At 35.2% G+C, this 22,386-nt stretch overlaps 1 protein-coding gene across 9 annotated transcripts in view; it reads right to left on the bottom strand.

The window, feature by feature from the left end:
• The window catches only part of Dhc64C (dynein heavy chain, cytoplasmic), a 39,077-nt gene extending 19,319 nt beyond the window's left edge, over positions 1 to 19,758 (bottom strand). For 3 of the 9 annotated variants that reach the window (XM_075303720.1, XM_075303723.1, XM_075303722.1), the window contains exons 1-10: positions 19,392 to 19,757; positions 15,549 to 16,123; positions 14,451 to 15,485; positions 13,988 to 14,391; positions 13,815 to 13,920; positions 12,661 to 12,816; positions 11,677 to 12,601; positions 10,929 to 11,493; positions 9,346 to 10,858; positions 8,226 to 9,278 (exon numbers count right to left, since the gene is read on the bottom strand). In XM_075303720.1, coding sequence (XP_075159835.1) covers positions 8,226 to 9,278; positions 9,346 to 10,858; positions 10,929 to 11,493; positions 11,677 to 12,601; positions 12,661 to 12,816; positions 13,815 to 13,920; positions 13,988 to 14,391; positions 14,451 to 15,485; positions 15,549 to 16,123; positions 19,392 to 19,635 — 6,576 coding nt within the window. In that variant the 5' untranslated portion in view covers positions 19,636 to 19,757. Of the gene's footprint in view, positions 1 to 8,225; positions 9,279 to 9,345; positions 10,859 to 10,928; positions 11,494 to 11,676; positions 12,602 to 12,660; positions 12,817 to 13,076; positions 13,116 to 13,814; positions 13,921 to 13,987; positions 14,392 to 14,450; positions 15,486 to 15,548; positions 16,124 to 19,391 lie in introns of all 9 variants that reach the window. The other 6 variants (XM_075303717.1, XM_075303719.1, XM_075303714.1 and 3 more) reach the window with 4 other exon arrangements.
• Between the last annotated feature and the right edge of the window lie 2,628 nt (positions 19,759 to 22,386).

Below are 22,386 nucleotides of genomic sequence, written 5' to 3'. Positions count from 1 at the left end.
AATATCAAAATATTTTAGAAAATAGGTGGAAAGCTCTACAACAAATTAAAAATATTCGGTCTAAGCATTATTTTGAAAAAAGTGATGCTTACAATATCCTAGCAGGTCGCACAGCGTATTCAAAGTTAGAAGTCAATTCTTTGGAGAAAATGAAAAAATAAGTCTGATATAAACATGTCTATGAGAAAGGACAATTTTTTAAGTTTTAAAAACATATTTTTGTCAATGAAATTTTTATTTTCTTATTCTTTTATTTGAAGTTTCTTCAATAAGTTTAAGTAACACTGAAGTATGAATATGATTTTGTGAATAAAAATAAATATTTTTTTTGAAAAAGCCATCTTCATTGTCTGGTTTTACTTATTACACATCTAGATTGAGACTGTGTCACACCCGTTACGTTGGCATGTCACACCCGTTACGTATCAATATATTTATATCAAACTAAATAATAATTGAAATGATTTGGAATAAAGCTTATAATAAGCAGTATACTATCCATAATCCATGAAAAAAATGTTTTGTTAACGGACCATACAAAAAGTTTACAGTAATCAATACAAAAAGCTGCTGTTCAAGATTTAAGGAAAACCTAAGGTCACACCCGATACGGTGATATACGAGCCATATCTTTTTTACTTAAAATATTATTAAATTTTCTTGTATGTCAGTTGACTACAATTAAATATATCTACTTAAATCACTCTTTATGAATTGTTGTTATAAATTAAATATACCAAAATAAAGAAGATAGTCAGTAACAATGTCACACCCGCTCCGTTGGAATCACCCTGATGTAACAATAACTTGGATGGACATTATGGACCACGCAAACCTAATTTGACTAATTTGAAGTTGCGAATGAGAGATGTAAAACTAGTAGGGTTTTGAATAAATACAATATATAAAAGCATTTTTTGCATCCCTTTATCGAGGAGCCAAACTAAATTAAATTAAAAAATATTCACGATTTCTTTTATTCAAAATTAGGTTTACGAGTTTTGCGACATACGTATTATACCGTCGTAAACGTATGTATGTTGCAAAAGTCACAGTTTGCGACAGGCCAAACCTGGTAGGTACTTACAACAAAGGTTTTAGACCTAAATTCAATTTTTTATAACTCAATGTTTTCATATTTTTAATGGGTAATTTTAACCTTTTTTGTTCAAAATAGATTAAAATTAATAAAATGGTAAATTTTGTCGAAAAAAATGCAAAATCCAATCTAGAAAAATGAGAATGTTTAAGGTCAAACATTTCAGATAAGCGTTAGAATGAATTAAAAATTGTAAAAAGTATTTCTTTGGCAAAATATTACACATTTGTTTTAATTCACATCCGCAAATTCAGTGATAGAATAGTGGACATCCGTCCTATGACAAGCCCATGTTAAATTCATCGCTTCTGCGCCAATTTTGCACCACTTCCGGTTTCAAAAAGAACATTTTCACTATACTTTTGGGGACGTTTTCTTTTTTTTTTTTTTTGTTAGGAACCAAACAAATTTGTATTATTTTTTCTGACCTCTAATATCCTCAAAAGCTTCTAAATGCAATCAGCAAAAAATTGTTTTGCTGTTTTGCTTTAATATGAGAATATTCGATTTTTTAAACAAGATATATTCTTATTTATTTAAAAATAACACACAATGTTTAATATTTCCGCAGTTTTAGCAGATTTTTCTGCTGTGTCTACTAATAAATTTCTTTGGGTGCTGATCATTTTGTATCGAAATTAGGAAACAAATCCCGTGTATGATTTGATCTAATAACTTGTTCATTTTGTGATATTGTTTTAAAGAAAACAAATGATGTATTCATAGAAAAATCTGCAGTCGGTGTTTTCTGTACTTTGTGGTCTAGCGGACAACAATTGGTAAAGTTGTGTTTTAGTTTCTCAAATGTTGCCCAAAGTATTTTCAAGAACAAAAACTAGTTTTTTGTAGATTCTAGTCCTATATCCTTAAAAGCTTCTCCCAATATATTTTTTTTATTTTGTTATGCCTTAATCTGAGAAATATTTTTTATACAAACACAAAACATCCCAGCAAAAACTCTCATTACTCGGTAATCTTGTAGGTAAACCTGTTTAAAAATTAATAACCACTTATTAACCCATTAACGCCGACGGGTGCGAAAACGCACCAAAAATAGAGGTGTTTTTGAGCATGCATAGAAACGGTTTCATATTCGATATCGCTTTTCAGTTTCTTGCTATAGATAGTAGATGGATGGGTCTATTTATTGGGCTGTTTTTTCATCAGACGTCACCTACATGATGATAAACGCATCGCCATGTGCAGGTTTTCTCACATGCAAAAAATAACCCTATTATACAAAGAAAACATATAGAAAAAAATATTCTTTAAATATATATTGGTATGGATCGGTAGCCCTCTGCCCTATATTTAACTCATAAAATTTTCAAAATTGTACATATAAACGTCTTTGCATATATACGTATTGTGCGTTTTCGCACCCGTCGACGCTAATGGGTGCTTTTACTAAGACAATTATTTTCGGTTAACCATATGTGCGAACGCTAATGAAGCGCTCCCAATCAAAATAGCTGTCACACGGTCTGCTCTCTGTCACGATCTCTTTAATGCATCATTTCGCTTAAAAATTATCTAAAGAGATTACATACGTATATATTACATATACATACACGCTCACAAAAAATCGCTTCTGTAACATATACTCCCAAACATATTTTGCTTCAAGCATATACATTTTTGGGTATTGCCCAAACATTTATATGTTTGATCTCTTCCAATATATAATATGTTTGAAAGCATATTGGTCTAAACAATATATGTTTGGGTAGTCTAAGTTCCAAACATTTTGTATTTTTGCATCCAAATTCAATAATGTTGTCTTCCAAAAAACAATATGTTATTATGTGAACATATAATATGTTTGGAAGCATTTTGCACCCAAAAATATTATATGCTTAAAAAAAATTCTCCCAAATAATATTGTGCTCAAAATTTTATTTATTTATTTATATATTTACAATCATAATGAATTATGAAAATAAACAGGTAATATAGGTGCTAACAACATAGGTTTTCGACCTGAATGCTCAAAATTTTGTTTCTGCCCAATTGTATATTCCCCCACATCTTTCTCACTTCCACGAGATTTTTTACCTTTTTCTGTAATACAAACATTGTAGAAGAAATTATTCAATTGTATGATTTTTTTTATTTTAATTTTACCTTTTGCCGGACGGGAATTCGAACAGCGGACCACACAGTTTGTAAGGATCAAAAAAGTAGCTGATCAATTGCCCAAGGAAAAATAAAATGTTAATTTTGTAATAACAAGCAACAACCACCAACTTAATTCAATATCGCTCCCTGTTAAATAGCGCTCCAAGCTACTAAACACATATATGTTTATAGGCTATTTCTAAATTAATATATGTTTGCATCCAAGCATATTATATTTACAAACATTTTATGTCCCAAACATAATATCTTATAACATATTAACATATATGTCCCAAACATGTTATGCTAGTTTATGAACATTATATGCTTGCACTCAAAAATATTGTGTTTAAAAATTTGTGTTCCAAACATATAATGTTTATAGCCAAACATATGAAAAACAGTCTTTTTCATCCGTGTAGAGACAGATATATATGTATATATATTACAGTTAATCGTACAAAGTATAGTCAAGCAAGAGAATGCCATAATCAGTGATAATTGTTATTGAGTTGTGATTGTGATTTATATTCTAATTGTGCCTCTTCGTGAGTTCAGTTTTAATTATGGCAAAGTGTTCAAGAGTTACTTCGAAAAGGACAGGATTATCAGTTCCTGAACTGGAAGAATTTATTGAGAACGAATGGTCTGATGATGAAAGCGAGCCACAAAAACAGTTATCGATTGCTTTGGCCATTTATATAACCGTTTTGCGTCCGAATGATGTGGACACCATGACAGATACCGAAGATGACCCGGATGACCAAATGTTCGGTGATGATCCTGGACCTAACAAACTGATAGTGCCTTAGCAAGTATGCCCGAAATTAGTGGTTACGTCGAAATGCACGTTGAACGTGCAATGGTTGAGCAACCAGACAATCATTCTGCAGTATAACAAACGAATGGGAGGCGTTGATCTTTTCGACAACGCAATGAAAAACTACAGAATTTCTCTCCGTGGTAAAAAATGGTATTGGCTATTACTCACAAACGGTCTTGATGCTGCAATGATCAATGCTTGGAAGCTGTTTTGCGCCATTCGTAGTTTCCAGCGCCAAAACGCAAAGACTAATAAGGATGGCTCCAAGAAGGAATTCAAGAAGATGGGACAATTCGAATTCCGCAACATTGTGACTGGTTCGTTGCTGCAAATTGAGACAGTGGCATATCATCGTGGTCCAAAAACTCAAGACACACCAGCTCAAAAACGATTAAAACTGGATAATGTTGGCCACAACATTGAGAAAGAGAAAAACGCATTCGCTGTCGCCACTGTGCCTCGCATACCATTTACTACTGTGCCAAGTGCAAAGTGGCAGTGCATTCAAAATGGTTCTCAGACTATCATGCCGCAAACTATAAATAATGTGCAACCTTTGGAACATGCATTACTTCACTAGTTTTTAATATTATCATCTAATTATACCCACCACCATAGAATGGTGACGGGGGTATAATAAGTTTGTCATTCCGTTTGTAACACATCGAAATATCGATTTCCGACTATATAAAGTATATATATTCTTGATCAGGGAGAAATTCTAAGACGATATAACGATGTCCGTCTGTCTGTCTGTCTGTTGTAATCACGCTACAGTCTTCAATAATGAAGCAATCGTGCTGAAATTTTGCACAAACTCGTCTTTTGTCTGCAGGCAGGTCAAGTTCGAAGATGGGCTATATCGGTCCAGGTTTTGATATAGTCCCCATATAAACCGACCTCCCGATTTGGGGTCTTGGGCTTATAGAAATCGTAGTTTTTATCCAATTTGCCTGAAAATTGAAATCTAGAGGTATTGTAGGACCACAAATACGTGTGCCAAAAATTGTGAGTATTGGTCCATATTTTGGTATAGCCCCCAATATAGACCGATCTCCCGATTTTACTTCTTGGGCTTATAGAAACCTCAGTTTTTATTCAATTTATTGGAAATCTAGAGGTATTGTAGGACCACAAATACGTGTGCCAAAAATTGTGAGTATCGGTCCATGTTTTGGTATGGTCCCCATATAAAACGACCTCTCGATTTGGGGTCTTGGGCTTATAGAAACCATAGTTTTTATCCAATTTGTCTGAAATTGGAAATCTAGAGGTATTTTAGGACCATAAAGAGGTGTGCTGAAAATGGTGAGTATCGGTCCATATTTTGGTATAGCCCCATATAGACCCATTTCCCGATTTTACTCTTAGGCTTCTAGAATCCGAAGTTTTTATCCTATTTGCCTGAAATTGGAAATCTAGAGGTATTTTCGGGTTATAAAGAGGTGTGCCGAAAACGGTGAGTTTCGGGCCGTATTTTAGTATAGCCCCCATAAGAAGGATCTCCCGATTTTACTTCTTGGGCTTCTAGAATCCGAAGTTTCTATCCTATTTGCCTGGAATTGTAAATATTCTGGTATTTTAGGCTCACAAAAACGTGTATCGGATTAAGTTTTTATCGGTCCATTTGGTAATGCCTCCATATAGACCGACTTCACTTCTTGAGGGTGTAGAAGGCGCAATGATCATGAAAATTGCTTGAAACTCAATGTAAATTTCCAGATTTTACTTCTACAGATTTAAGATTTAAAATCAAGACGTTATTTTATAATTTTCTTGCACACTTACAAGAGATGTTAATGATTCCTCTAAAACTCAAACAAAAATGGTTCTTATAAATCCAGAATCTGATATAGTCCTCATAGGTGAAATCTTTAAATTTATCTTCGGGAAGTGTCCTCAAGTCCTCCTGAAATTTCAAAGGAAACTCTATTATTTGGTTCATGGTGGTGGGTATTTAAGATTGGGCCGGCCGAACTTAGTGCTGTATATACTTGTTTTTGAGTAATTTTATTAAAACTCCAACTTAATTCATGTATTTTCTTTACAATGCTATTAATTTATTAAAACATTTTCTAGTACTAAAATTGTACTCACTAACGCCGACGGGTGCGAAAACGCACCACCCCCTGCACGAAAAAGGGGTAGAGGTAGGGGGCTGAATTTTTGTGCGCGGAATATGAGTGACATTATGGCATCCTCCACTAAGTTTCAACATTTTTCTCCCACTAATAAGGGAGCCGGCGTAAATGGGTTAATTGGCATCGCTCTGGATTACATTTACATACGCATGTCCTAGGAGGAAAGTACTTCTCCCCAGGCATACCTTTGGCCATGAAATAAGTAGTGCTTTTAAAGCATATAATCACCTAATATGTAATCACTTATTCGTAGATATACCAAAGATTGCAAAATAGCCACTTATTGTATCAGGCAACCAAATGTAGCCGATTACAATGTATCAAAATATGGCGAGTAATGGTGTAATATAAACATTACTTGAATAGAAACGAATATTGTAGAAATAAGCAAAAATGTAACAAATCATCTAAATAAGATTACACGCAAATTTCACACTTAAAATAGAAATAAATGTTGTTGTTGTTTAAGGGAGTTGGATTCGTGAATTACGTTATAATATACCTAATAGCCCATTCACATTATGTTCAAAATCTACTAAAAGTGGATTTTATATATCCCTTTTTATAAGCCACATGACAGTTGAAAACTAGTGACGTCGATTTTGAAAGTGTAATGTGAATGAGGTATAATAGCATTTATTTAAAACATAATATGGTAATGTCATTAATTTAAAACCCAATTATTGTGAAATATTCGTGAAGAATATTTCTTAACGGAAAAATCTTCAGAATTATCGTTACATAAAATATTCTTTTTGAGTTTTTTTGAAGTAAATGCTCAATTATGTGAATTATATCTAATGATACCATAATTTATTCTATTTTAATAAGTCATTAATAGCCAAATGCATTTCATTTTGAGAATATCAATTCGAAAATTACCGAGAAGTATTTATTATTGTCATTACAAGTTAGTCATTATAACTCACCGCAATGTAATGCACTGTGTAATTACAGTTTTACTCCTGGTAATGTAAATTGTAATGAGATGTGATTACCTAGTTTTTGCTGGGTATATTCTTAATTATAATTTTTATTGTATTACGATAGCTCCTTATTTAATTTTTTTTTATTCATTTCAGTCAAGTTAAAAGATGAATCGGGTTAAAGAAATAGCAGAAAATGTTTGCTATTTTAACAAACAGTGACTACGTTCCTTTTTCGCAGAAATCTTGCTGAGATTTTTCTGCTGAGAATTTTCTTTGGGTGTTGGTATTTTTTTTTATCGAAATTGACATAAATTATTGGATCAGGACCACAAATACTGGCAACCACATTCTCACGCACATCAAAGTTATTGTATCCTAACATAAATCTATTATTGAATAATCAAAAAATACAAATTGTATTTGAAAGACCCAGCGTGTTCTCTGCGTCTATTTTGCACTTACTGTCACAGACATTTGAAGAAAACTACTGTCATCTTTTTAATGCATTTTCATCACAAGAAGAGCTACAACACAATTTTTCTTCAAAGCTCCATTAGTCGAATTTCTCCATTGGGTAATTTTGATCGAAATAAAAAGTAGATTAAGTCTGTTTTAAAAATTATACAAAATCGATTCTTTTTGCCAAAAAAAAATCTATTAATCGAAAAGTAGATTTCGACTTTTGCATCCCTATTTTGTCTGCATAAAAGCACTCTGTGTTTGCTATTTATAACAGTTTTTTATACGAATCCCAAAAATGGGAGGGTTTATTATGCTTAATGTCATATAATTCTACTTGAAAATGCATTAGGCACCAAGTATTAAAGGTTTTTTAAAGATTAGTAAGTTTCCTACTTTTTTCTGGGTTGGGGAGTGTCCAGAGTGATCTGGTGGTCAGACGGGTAGGCTTATCTAGGCAAGCAAAAAGGTGACGAGTGTCATGTGGCCCTTGATTACAGATGGGACGCAAGTCAGCTACGCTGCCAAAAAGAACATATAACTGACTCTTGATATCCCATTTTTAAGCTCGTAGCATTTTTTATTTCCTTTATCAAACTTATGTTTATTTTTGTGTCTTTTATGTTCCAACTTAACCTCATATGCTTTGTACATACCTTTTCCATCCAAGCAGCACCTTGCTCATCACCTTCTCCGCAAACCAAATAATCCTCTTGACAAACTTTACGAATCTCTTCTTTCAGACCCTTCATTTCAGCACGCGTGTAGCCAACATTGGGGAAGACATCACTCAACAAAGAGAACAGTAATGGTATATCTTCAGCAACCAATTTGGGTACCATAGTCTCGCAAACAGATTGAATGAGAATTTCCTGTTCGGGAAGATTTTCTGCAACAGATGCCTCGTCGATATTTTCTTCACCGCGTTGTTTAAGTGTTTCCTTGATCTTTTGTATGCGATCACGTTTCACATTACCAGCCGAAATTAGAACGGATTTCAATGCACGCAAACCGAAATCATAATGGGATTGATTGGATAGCTGTTCATCGCAAAGTTTGAAGAATGGTACAATTTTGCAGGCCAATTTCTCGGCAGTACGGAAGCCTTGTGAAAATAACATAACCTCGGCAATCAATTGACGATCTGGTTTGGTCATAGCCAATGAACGGAAAAGTTTCTTCAAGTTATCAGGTAAATTGGAGCGGCCAGCATAACCAGGATTCATTGTAATGAATATGGCCATATCCGTGGAGACACGCACTTGTTTGCCCACCAATTCGACGGTAATGCTTTCCTTATTGCTGTCCATTTCATATTTGAGGGCTTCTTGAATAGTTTGAATCTGTTGTGAACAAGCTGAGAGCATACGTTCTTCCAAACGATTAAATTCATCGAAGCAACCCCAAGCGCCTACTTGACAGAGACCGACAAAGATACGACCCATGGCTTGGAAATCAAATGTTTCGTCACAGTTGAATACCAAAACAAAGCGGCCAAGTTGATTACCCAAAGCTTTGACAGATTCCGTTTTACCTGTACCAGCAGGACCGAAGGGAGAACCACCCAACCGCGATTCCAAAGCTTGGGTCATGGTCAAATAGCAACGATCAGTCAATGGTGTTTGGACAAGACGATCCTGAACACCAAGATACTCGAAACCATAGAAGAAACGTGCATTTGCCATGTGTATGGTGAGTTGTTGAAGTACCTAAATTGGAGGGCAAATTTGAATATTCCATTATTCGAATCCTTCGAGAAAAGTCCACTAAACTTACCACAGTCTGTCTAGGATCAAAATAGAATCTCATTTCAGTTAACCATTGGAATGATTTTGGATGTGTTACTCCATTTGTAATTAAACGTCTGGTAACTGTACGCTTATGGACAAACTCATTAATCAAATGTTCCAATTTTTTACGACGCAATGGAGGCTGTTCCTGCAATACCGAATCGGCCAAAACATTCAATGTTGATTCCACGGTACCCAAAACACGTTGCAATGGCTTGGTACTGTTGGTTTCGGAAGCCTGTTGCAGGGCAGCTTCTACATCTTCAGACCATAAAATCTGGGCAGCCAAAACAACAATTTGTGCTTGATATTTATCGCACCATTCCATGTACTTTTGAGGATCAATTTGTCCCTCGCGGAATTGTTTGATGTCCTGTACAGCTTGGGCCAAAAACGATGCCAGAGTGAAACGCATTTGCTTTTCAACCAAAGTCAACCATTCATTGATCTTTGGATGTTCCACCGTTGAAACAGGATTGATGAATTTAACTTCTTCGCCCTCTCGTGAAGCAATACCCAAAATTACTGTGTTATCCTCATTGAGCAATATGGCAGCAATACCTGCAAACATTTTCTTGAAATGCTTTTGCAAACGGGCGATATTCTTGCTGTTGCCAATAATTTCCAAAAGATCTTCGTCGCCAACGAAATAGAAACGAGGGAATGATGTACGTTCCCTTTCCAAATATTCTCCCAAGGCCTTTTGAATTTTGCCCAAAAGATCGGCCAAACGTTCAAGAGATCGTTGAACTGCTGGGATATTCAAGACATCCATTACTTTAGGTGATTTGGCAACCTTTTTCATGAGACCCAAGAACTCGGAGCTAATACTCTGGAAACGAGATGTTTCTTGGGGTAAAAGGGACTTTATGTCGGCACTGCCCGAAAATATACCCTCTAAATAGACCCATCTGCGTTGCACATCAATCCAAACATCGAAAAGAGCATTGATGCGATTCAACTTTTCCTCCCAAGTCAAGGTTTCCTCCTCAAAGACTTTGTAGAATGGTGATAGTTTCATGGCAGCTACAGAGTTAATATGTTCCTTGACTTTATTGAATAAGTCATCCCATCCACGTATAATGCGGCATTTATTTTGATAATTAATCAAATCCAATTCATAGCTCTGCCAGGTATCGCGCACTTGCTTCAAGAATTCTTCCAAAGCCATTTCTCCTTGAGCCACACGCATAATGTCTTTGACAACATTTTCGTTCTTCTGCAAATTCACATCCCAAACCTGACCAAGAGTGAGATCGGAAATGACCCAATTCACGCGAAGTTCTTTGGTCAACTGTTTCCAATGACGTTCCTTAAGGGCATCCGACTTGAGTTCCACAATCAACATATTAACCTTGATGTAGCTTTGAATCAATTTCTTTACATATTCATAGGATTCATACATGCGCAAACGAGCTGGCAATTCCTTCAATTGCGACATCAAAGCCTCCAATTGTTGACGAAGTTTACGAGGTTGTACAGATAACCATGGTTTTTCACTAAAATAATAAAAACAGAAACAATTTACGAGTCATTTGGCTCGAATCAATATTATCACAATTTTCCTACCGAGTTTCATCAATTTGGGTCCATACTTTAGATAATTCACTCCATACTCCACGCAGATCTTGTAATTCTTCAAGGGCCACATTCATTCTTTCCGAACTGTTATTGGGTACAGCAGATTCCTGCAATTCCAAAGCCTCCTTGGCCTTGGCCACATTGTCGCGTTCCTCCTTCAGACGAGAATATTTACTTTCAAATAATTGCAATTGTTGTAGAGCATCATCAGGACGAATTTTTCCACCGGTCGGTTTATTATCTTCCCAATCCTTGAGGAAATCGATAGTTCGAGTCTCCACAGCTTTGTCTTCAGCCACAATTTTGGCCTGTAAGCTGGCCACTTGGGTTTGGATGGCGGTATCCTTGCGCTTGATGATCTCATTGAAAGCAGACCATTCACCTTCGATGTTATCAACATGCAACCAACTGTTGGGGAACTGAAAACGTTGGCGTTCCAAAATACGTTGGGCTTCACGGAATACTTCGACTTGTTTGTCCCATACAAGCATTTCCTTTTTGAGTGATTGGACATAGGTGATGAAACTAACAGCATCAGTTGTACTGGCAGCCTCTGTTTTTGGGAAGAAATAGTTAGTGATAGGCCATTATAGAAAATTATTATACTAAACGTAAGCTAAGACGAAGAAGATTAGACATTTACCATTAGAAAAAAAGTGCAAATTATTTACACAATAAATAGGAATTTTATAAATTGTCTTGTATCAATTCAGCCTACTAAGGAATATAAACTTACCAATACTTTGCATTTCCAAATCTGTTCTGGACTTCGATACTTTGGTATGGAAGGTTGACATTTCATTGCCCAATAATGTACCGAATTTACCCAAAGCCTCCTTATGCCAAGAATCATATTTTAATGTAACCTTAGCTTGTACCTTGGCGTAATCAATAATAATTGGTCCATAGGCCCGTCGAGTGTCCGAAGTGTCAAATGTAGTACGAGATTTTTTGATATCATTCAAACACTTAATCCATAGATTGACATCTTCACCCAAACGGCCATATAGAGTATCGGCTTGCAAATCCCACAATGATTGATAACGTAACCATTCATCCACATAGTTGCGAACTTCGCCAATTTTACTCTCGATGGCATCATAGGCCATTTCCAAAATTTTACAATCTGGCAATTTGGTCAACAAATTCCGATAAGTTTGCGAGACAGGTTTATCCAAGCCCACTTGATAACGTGAACTTTGTAAACGTACTTGCGAAGTAACAATGGCTTCCCAAGCAAATAGCTGTTGCATAATTTGGAATCTTGCCTCCTCAATGGAAGGATACAAATACATTTGTTGATTAGTAATGCGAATCTCGTGGACAGCATTTTGAATTTGAGGTTCACCACCCAATTTATGAGTAGGTTGGGCCGGAGCATCAGTATCCATGGACAAATCCACTTCTTTCTTATTTCCTGTCAATGATTCGGTCCATGCTTGAATGCCAGCTTGTAAGCGCATAGCTAATTTCTTTTCAACCTCTTCATCGAGACGTTGCACCCACACACTGAGATTGGAATATTGTCTCAGGGACAAATCATCAACAGCATGTTGAATTTTCGAGAGTATTTCTACAAATGTGGCAGCACTATATGGGCATGTCTCCAAAGAGCGAACATCAACATCTAATTGTTCTTCAACTACCAAAAGATCTTCAACCTGAAAAACAAAATTATAAATATAAAAGTTCCAAATCACTCTGAAGATGTATGACTTACCTTTTCCTGGAATTGTGTAACACATTCGGATAAACGTAAGACATATGGATCCAACTTGTAAGATTCCCATACTAGACCCACTCCTTCAGATACCAAATTCAATACTTCCTTGCGTAACCCAGCTACCAAAGGAACAATGCTGGCACGATCTTCAATCTAATGATCATATAGAAAAAATTAAAATGGTCATTACAAATTTAAAAAAAAAAAGCAAAATACATGCATATGGTGCAAAATTTGACATATATTTGGGTGCCATATATAAAGCATGCTTTATGCAAAATTACAAAATAGACTACTCAAGAGAATTAAAACTAAAATTTATAAAAAAAAAATAAGTAAAATTTCATTAATATTTCATTCGATATATCTATATAGGAAATAAATATTTTAATTAAAATGCTTTCGATTACTACCTTGAAGACAGAATTTTGTGCTAAACTCCTATTATTTAGCTGCATGTAAATAAAAAAAGGATTGGTTTTGTTGGTTTCTTTGAAGGTTGTAGCAAAGGAATTTATAATAAAATAACAGAATTGTTTTGTATTTGTACCAAAGTGTATAAAACTAATTAAATAAAATTAGTTAAGCTATTTGCTGCCTTTATTTGAAAGGTGCATGCTTGGAAAATTTATGGAAAACATGGTGTAATATGTAGGATAAGTAATACTTTAGAGTCGAAAATAATCACAAATTACACTCTGACGAGACATGTGTAAACAGCGTTCGAAAATTAAACAAAAGCTATGATTCAAAGGTTAAGCAATGATCTTTATTAAAGAACATTTAGTTTCCACTAATTCAGCGTATTATGATGCCCATCTATTTTGTCGCCGGCGATGGATCAGATTAACAACTTTACAATGTTTATAATACAATTTAAGTCAGTCGGACATATATTGTGCTTTCAATATGTTCAAGAATTTATTATAAGTATTATGGGCACATATTGCCCATATTCACTGTACATATTCGATCAGTCCAAAATAAACGCAGACATCAAATTTCATTAGAACCGCATAAAATATGAACTTCTAATGGATCGACCTATAATATCAAAAATATGCATGCCTTCCATTTTTTACATCACACATATTGCTTAACCTTTGTTGCATATTTTGTCAACGTTTTATCTAGTACATTGTATAGCTTACCTTCTCCAAAGTACGTTCATAAGTACGGACACTTTCGATTAAGGAAATTGCATAGGGGTATATCTGATTGGCCTGATGTGCCTTGTTAACAATTGCCAAGGGGACACTGAAATATGAAAATCAAATGTGCGATCATGTTAAAGACGCCTAGGATTAAATTAAATAAAACTTACCGGAAACTTAAATTTTTGATATTTCTGACCTCCTTGGATAGAGTAATAATCTCGGGCAAAAAGTTTACACGCAATTTTAAAATATTACCCTTGCCATGACGTGAACGCGCCGAATCAATTGTAAAAATGCGACCAGTACTGCCAAAATTACGTTCTTGAACTTTACGAGCCCATTCCTGGAAAACCTCATCGATGTTCAATTTGGCCCGGAAACTATCGCCATCAGCTTTAAGTTTTTGACCCTCAATATGAGATTCCCAGCCTTTGCCCAAAACATCTTCAACTCGTTTCAAATACATGGTCAATTGATTGTTGATTTGACGGGCCCAGATTATAGAACCAGCTACAGGAGGCAAATCTCGTACCGTAGAAAGACGACAGCTTTTTGATTGGGGATATTGAACCTAGTCGAACGATATATCATTAGTTAGAATTAAATACATGATTTGAAATTTAAAGTTACCTTAAATTTTTCATGCAAAGCTTCAATGTCGTCCTTGACTCTTTGAATAAGTTGAGTTTGATATTCTCTGATAGCTCCCCTGATATGGGGCCTTACAAATAAGGCATTGAATCTCGAGAAAATGCGGAACATTTCATTGGCATTTTTGGCTGTTCCCAATTGGTCACGCAAATGTGCTGTAATACGCGTTTCAACACGATCGATACGTTCTTCGTAGCGTTTTACAGCAGCTTCCCATGCTTCCGAACCCTCTTTGGAAATATCCAAACAGTCAACCTCTTTGACATTCTCATAGGCCAAATTAACCTCTTCAATGGCATTGGCATCATCAGCCTCTAGGCTATACGGTTGCTTAGTTTCACTAGCATTATTTTCAATTTGTTGCTGTTGTTTGGTAGGACGCAACACACGCAAGATGACAGTGCGTAACTGTTCATGTTGACGCCTAAATTTACGCATATGTTCCATGCGAGTTTGTAACTTCTTATGTGCCGGAGAAACACGCCACACCATTTTCAAATGTTCATCACGTTTCTTTTTAACAATATCTCGAAGAAGACCTTGCAATTTATCGTACTCATCATCCCAACAACCAAATATTTCAAAGCATTGATTCATGACTCGTTCAAATTCATCAAATGGAATGTGCATGAGGCGACGGGTGCCCAAAACTTTCAATAGTTGTTGCGACAAATCCCGAGAAATTGCCTCAATAAGCTTCAGACAACGTTGTATGGGATATTTGGTGTTACGAACTTTACGCAAATGTGCAAAAATCTGCTGTACAGCAGGACGAATCTTCTCCAACTCGGTAGCTGACAAAAGATCATTGATGGGAAAATCTTTCATCAGGGGATTGTAATCAGCTACCATGGCCAAAGCTTGCTTGAGACCAGTATCAGTATCAAAAGAAACGGTAGCATGGAAACGTTTGCCATGCTTAAGAATATCCAATGTTAGAGCCACTTCGGGGCTCTCACGCTTTTCTTGAATGCGATATAGAGCACGCTCTAAATTCAACCAAAAGGAAATTTCCTAGAAACATTAAATTTATAAAGTGAGAGATTATTCCTTTCACAATTTTTTCTAAAAATTTACCTGCAAGGCAGTACCAGATGAAGGATCACGATCCAATTTGGTTACTTTCTTGATTTCCTTAATCCAACGGTTTACACCATTTTGCAGCTGATTAAGGAATGATGAATCCTCAACCTTATCTCCAAAATCAGCTACCTTGGCTTTACGATTTTCATCGGCACATTTACGTATTACCGCATTCACGGCATTATGAGCGGTTAATGTAATTTCCGGTATATCAATATTCTGTTGCAAATGCAACAAACCCATTTCCAATTCGGCCAATTTCTTCTCTACTGATGGCGCCATTTTATCACCATCACGATCAGCTCGACCGGATTCTTTGACATACGATTTGAAGTATGGTGCCAAAGATTTGCTAATAAAAGCATGCAGGGTCTCATAGGGAGAACCATCGGAAAAGTTGATAAGACGTAATTGGGAGTGTATGGACTTATCGGCTTCAATGACAGTGCCACGTTTAATGCAAGCCAAAGATGCCATGCGACTATTGGTGAAATGAACATCATTGCTGATCTGATAGGTGACAAATTCTTTTTCCTCCTCACCTTCAGCTGGCTGCTCATTTTCATCTTCTGGAAGAAAAATAATTCAATCGGTAAAATGAAGTATTTAAATGTTTGAAAAGTAAAACGATAATGGGAAAATTACAGCTTGCGATTTACAATAAATTGGAAAAACAAAAATTCAAAATAAACTAAAAAGTCGGAGACGATATGCTTCCCGCCAAATATATATTGCTAGATGGGTCACCATATTTTTACTTGGGGGTTCCCGTTTTACGTTGCCTATAAATCTCATGTACATTTCTTCCAAATCAATTTTTATGCTTTTAATTTAAAAAGTCCCATGCAAATATCAAATAATAAAGTACAGAGTCCCAATTTAGAAACCATACACTACATCCTTTGCAAATTTCATGAAAATCAAAGAACTTAAGTGGAATTTTAAAAAAGTCGGGCAAGGAGGGAGGCCCGCATCTCCCTGCACATTTGTCAAAACAAGGATTTCTCCTTATTAACTCTATATCAGAGAATGAAGCCGCCGAGTCGCGCCGCCGACCATTTTTTTTTTTTTTTGGATTCATTTTATTTCATATTTTAAATTTACAATATGTACATTTTGAGGTCTCAGCGCCTTAAGGCTTTAAAGAGGCTTTAAAGAGACCAAACCATGGCAACTTTAACTAATATTTAACGATTCCATAAAAAGAAATTCTATATAATTTACATAATATTTGGATTACAAAAGCATTGTCAAATTATCTAATAAATATGACTTTAGTTCATTTTTAAATGAAGATATAATACAAATGTTTTTTAATCTGCCTGGCAAGTTATTGTATTCAGTAGGACCGGCAAATGATATTCTTTGCCTGGTTAAATCTATCCGACAACATGCTACATTCAAATTACTGGATTGTCTAGTTACTCTCCCTGTTCTGGTAAAATTTTGATCAAATTGTAACGATCTTGTGTTTAATCTATGTACAGATTTGAACATATATAACAATAACTGCTGCTTATATAAACCACGAATTGACAATATATTTTTAGCATGATTTTTATATAAAAGTGTTGTTGGATAACGCAGTGGCAAATTGTAGACAACTTTTAAGGCTTTGTTCTGGGCGGACTGTAGCTCCTTTAAAGTTCTCGTTGAACGATGTGCATAAATTATAGGTAAATATGTCAAGTGGGAATGGATAAGTGAGTGATATATCATCAGTTTTGTATCAGTAGTTAAAATATTTCTAAACTTATGCAAAATTCCAGTGGCTGATGATACTTTTGCCTTAACACTTTTTATGTGTTCATCCCAAAGAAGATTGCTACACAAATTCACTCCTAAATATTTTTTGCCAGTCGACGCCGCCGCCGAATATGTCGACTCATCTCGACTCAAATTTAGCCGCCAAGTAATCAAAAATATCGCTTTAAATCAGAAAAATGTTTATTAAATTGTCGTATTTTTTCCAAAATTTTGAACACAACCAATCATATTTAATCTGCTATAATAATTTAGCAAAAATTTAGCTCAGAAAATTTGAACGAAAAGTAAATTTGTTTGTAAGATAGGTTGTACAACTAATCTCATTACCATTCGATTAACTTCAAATTGATTTTATAATGGATAATTGTCCGCCGCCGAGTGAACAAATTTATATCGGCTCAGCCGTCAAGCCGCCGCCGCCGGAGGCAAAAATTTAGTGTCCGCCGCCGCCGACAAAAATGGGTCGGCTTCATTCTCTGCTCTATATCCTCAATTCTACTATCTGCCCAAAATTTGAACAGTATAAACAGTAGTGACTGGTGATTGGTGCTAATTTGCAGTTTATGATCAAAATGGGAATAACATTGGCCCCGTCTTTGGCCAATGTCCAAAGACCATTAATAAAGAAGACGTGAATTGGGCTTTGATAGTGTTAGTAATAGAAAACGGAGATTAATATCATACTTGTTGGAAAAGCGCTCCGAACTTACTGGTTTGATGCAGACAATTTTTATTTAGCTATTTTCTCCAAAATTTCAAGCAAATTTCTGCGACGGTTGCACTAAATTATTAATAAAATGTTTCACGAAGTGTTTTTGTTCGTTTAAGAGTTAAAAAATTGCTAAAATAAATGAATTAAGTTTTGTTACGAATGCAAAATGAAAAGAGAAACCGAAAAAAAGTTGCAACGTTTCATGGAACATGTATGATATTAATCTCTGTTTTTTCAAGAAAAAGAGGAAGAACCAAAGATTATAGAAGAGGAAGATGGGAGATTGGCTACTGAGCACATCATACCATTTACCAAAGATTATAGATTTGAGAAAGATGGGAGATTGGCTTGCGTCATACCAAATGTTGCATTTACCAGATTAGTTTAATACATGTTTGTAATCTTTTAGTTTTTATTTTTTAAATGAAAAGTGTAATTTTCTTAATGAAACAATGCTAAATTTTAGGCAACAACAAAAAAATTACATTTTCCCCTTTATGGAAATTTATTTCGTGCTCTTAATTTCTTTTTATTTGCATTTTAATGCTATGTCCATACTTGTCGTATACGCGTTTGGTTCGAGTATTAAACTAATGTGGTAAATGGTATGATGTGCTCAGTAGCCAATCTCCCATCTTCCTCTTCTATAATCTTTGCCATTTACCACATTAGTTTAATACTCGAACCAAACGCGTATACGACAAGTATGGACATAGCATTAAAATGCAAATAAAAAGAAATTAAGAGCACGAAATAAATTTCCATAAAGGGGAAAATGTAATTTTTTTGTTGTTGCCTAAAATTTAGCATTGTTTCATTAAGAAAATTACACTTTTCATTTAAAAAATAAAAACTAAAAGATTACAAACATGTATTAAACTAATCTGGTAAATGCAACATTTGGTATGACGCAAGCCAATCTCCCATCTTTCTCAAATCTATAATCTTTGGGAAGAACAAGCTGATCTCACGTCTTCAATAAAATTAATAGTCTTTGATCAAAGCCCAATTCACGTCTTCTTTATTAATGGTCTTTGATTATTAGACAAAACGCAACTATGTGGCAAGTAAGACCGAACACACAAAAATACAGGAGTGGCAACCACATGTAAAACTTGCTATACCGCAAAGCATGACTCATCAACAATATGACGTCAAATTTCTCATTTTGCAAACCACTTCCACATAATGTAAAGAAAAATTAAGGCTGTACTCATACAATTAAAATTTTTAGAGAAAGACAACAAACTTCTGAAATACTAAGCCTATATTCATAGAGCTATTTTTCTTTTGTATTCTGCTAGGGCGTAACCAAGGTACCGTTAATAAAAGTGAGGAATACCTGCCTATGGCCATACCTTTGAGACAATTTCTTTGTATGTACAAAGCTTGAACTTGGGGATCCGATAGAAATTTCTTAATTCTCTCCTGATTATCCGGATCTTCCAGAGCTACATTCAATGCTGGTGGCACAACATCTTCCTCCGGCAAAAGAATGGTGACGGCTTTGCGAATATAATTGGCAAAAGCTCCATAATCCACAATGGTGACATTTTGCACCGCCTCCACCGAGTTGTCTGGATTTTCCAGAGAATCACCCATGGAGAAATGATTAGAGAAATTATAGAATTTATGATTCACTTAATTTTATAGGAATTTTCAGGTCCTTAATACTTCAATAACTTAATTTTCGCGAAGCGCTTTGATTACGTCCGCACTTTCGCGAAAAAATCAATCGACTATGAATAAAAATGGTATGAGTATTGCCATATGAATTAAAATAAGATATACGGAGAAATTTATGAAAACGGCCAATAAAGTTTGTGTAGATAGTATGTATATTGCCGTTGTATAGTATACCCTCTATTAGAGAAATTGTCAAATAAACTATACTTAAAGTTCCCTGATTTAGAACTTAATGAATTATAATATTTGTTTCAGATCCTGACTTAGCGGCAACATCTTTAAATTGTAAATAACTTTTCCCTGCACTTAATTATTTCAGTTGGCAATATATATTAGCATCATGATAAAATGAGAGAGGTAGAGAAACTTGATAGAATAAGAGAGGTAGTCTCTATCATAAGGTGGGTACTATGTTTGTTGGCACGAAAAAAACTTCACTTAACCATTCTTTCGCGTTGAAAAATGAGAGTGTTGACAATACATTTCGAACGAAGAAAACAGCTATTTTGGAGCTATTCCGCGTTTATTTCTCCGCAATTTAATTGACAACATCGCCAAATGTCATACTATTTTTACTTATACATACGCAGCAGCTGATTGTTTACATACACGCATTCATGAAATTGTTTTGAAAAGTGTTTTTCTACCAGTTTTTGGATTGTTTTGCTAAAAAATCTCATACAGCACTGGACACTAATAATTGTTAAGAATAAAGCTCCAGCCGCTCTACTCCTGGTGTCTTACCACATTCTGCAACAGCTTTTACAACATGTGGTACATTGTCTTCTTCAGCTTTTCCAAATGAATACCGTCAATTTGTAACGCACATCAAAAAAACATATAATTCCGGTGTTATGCAATCTTTTACATCATCCGCAGCAATGGGTTCATAATTCGTTCAGCAACAAACTTAATTCGTTGGTGTCCACAATATCTACATAATCGCATTGCATTAACTGTGGACAAGAGTGTACTTATGCACATGCTGTTGCCGCCTCACTAGCAATTTCAACTCCAGTGGTCACCACCACAGTTCCCACAAAGGATAATAACGCCATTTCATTTGCCAATATTGTTACATCGGGGGGAACAACCAACTTAAGCCCATAACTCAAGTTCAAGGGTAGTTCCTAAGCCAAAGTCACTGTTCCCGACTTATATTTCGTCACAAAGGGATGTTAGTGTTCTATACCAGACTCTTCGTTGACTGAAATTAATACATTGAGAAGCAATTGGCTGGTTTACTGAAGGATGTTATACTCTCCCAATGTATAAGTTCCAATAACTAAAGGGTGATTCTTTTGAGGTTAGGATTTTCATGCATTAGTATTTGACAGATCACGTGGGATTTCAGACATGGTGTCAAAGAGAAAGATGCTCAGTATGCTTTGACATTTCATCATGAATAGACCTACGATCTGCCACAACGTCGAATTTTCAGTGAATGGGCCCTAGAAAAGTTGGCAGAAAATCCGCTTTTTTATCGACAAATTTTGTTCAGCGATGAGGCTCATTTCTGGTTGAATGGCTACGTAAATAAGCAAAATTGCCGCATTTGGAGTGAAGAGCAACCAGAAGCCGTTCAAGAACTGCCCATGCATCCCGAAAAATGCACTGTTTGGTGTGGTTTGTACGCTGGTGGAATCATTGGACCGTATTTTTTCAAAGATGCTGTTGGACGCAACGTTACGGTGAATGGCGATCGCTATCGTTCGATGCTAACAAACTTTTTGTTGCCAAAAATGGAAGAACTGAACTTGGTTGACATGTGGTTTCAACAAGATGGCGCTACATGCCACACAGCTCGCGATTCTATGGCCATTTTGAGGGAAAACTTCGGAGAACAATTCATCTCAAGAAATGGACCGGTAAGTTGGCCACCAAGATCATGCGATTTGACGCCTTTAGACTATTTTTTGTGGGGCTACGTCAAGTCTAAAGTCTACAGAAATAAGCCAGCAACTATTCCAGCTTTGGAAGACAACATTTCCGAAGAAATTCTGGCTATTCCGGCCGAAATGCTCGAAAAAGTTGCCCAAAATTGGACTTTCCGAATGGACCACCTAAGACGCAGCCGCGGTCAACATTTAAATGAAATTATCTTCAAAAAGTAAATGTCATGCACCAATCTAACGTTTCAAATAAAGAACCGATGAGATTTTGCAAATTTTATGCGTTTTTTTTTTTTTTAAAGTTATCAAGCTCTTAACAAATCACCCTTTATTTCAGTCACGTTATGAAATTCAACCAGTGTTTTGAATTGATAAAATGCAAGAATGCCGCTAACTGAAATTTAAAAGCCACAACGAAATTAAATCGTTTCATTCCAGCCTATCGCAATCATTTTGGACAAATGATGAATACAAGAAAATTATTTTGCTATTTAAATAAAAATTATTTAATTATTTACTATAAACATTTATTTTGGATATAACTTTGTTCAGAAAAATTTACTAATTTTATATTAAAAAGTATAAAACGTATAAGACCACCCAATTACCTATACCCCGGTATATAAAAATAAGACAAGTTCGATTATAATTTTATTATGAGTTTTTATTAATTTGTACATTTATACACTAATTAAAGACCCTAGAACACAATGTTTTCTTTTCTGGATTATCAGCTTTCTTTCATTAATATTGTTATATTTAAACATTTTTAATT

The sequence above is a fragment of the Haematobia irritans genome, chromosome 4, assembly GCF_050003625.1.
Source record: "Haematobia irritans isolate KBUSLIRL chromosome 4, ASM5000362v1, whole genome shotgun sequence".
Taxonomy (NCBI): domain Eukaryota; kingdom Metazoa; phylum Arthropoda; class Insecta; order Diptera; family Muscidae; genus Haematobia; species Haematobia irritans.
This window is presented reverse-complemented; position numbering and strand designations above follow the sequence as displayed.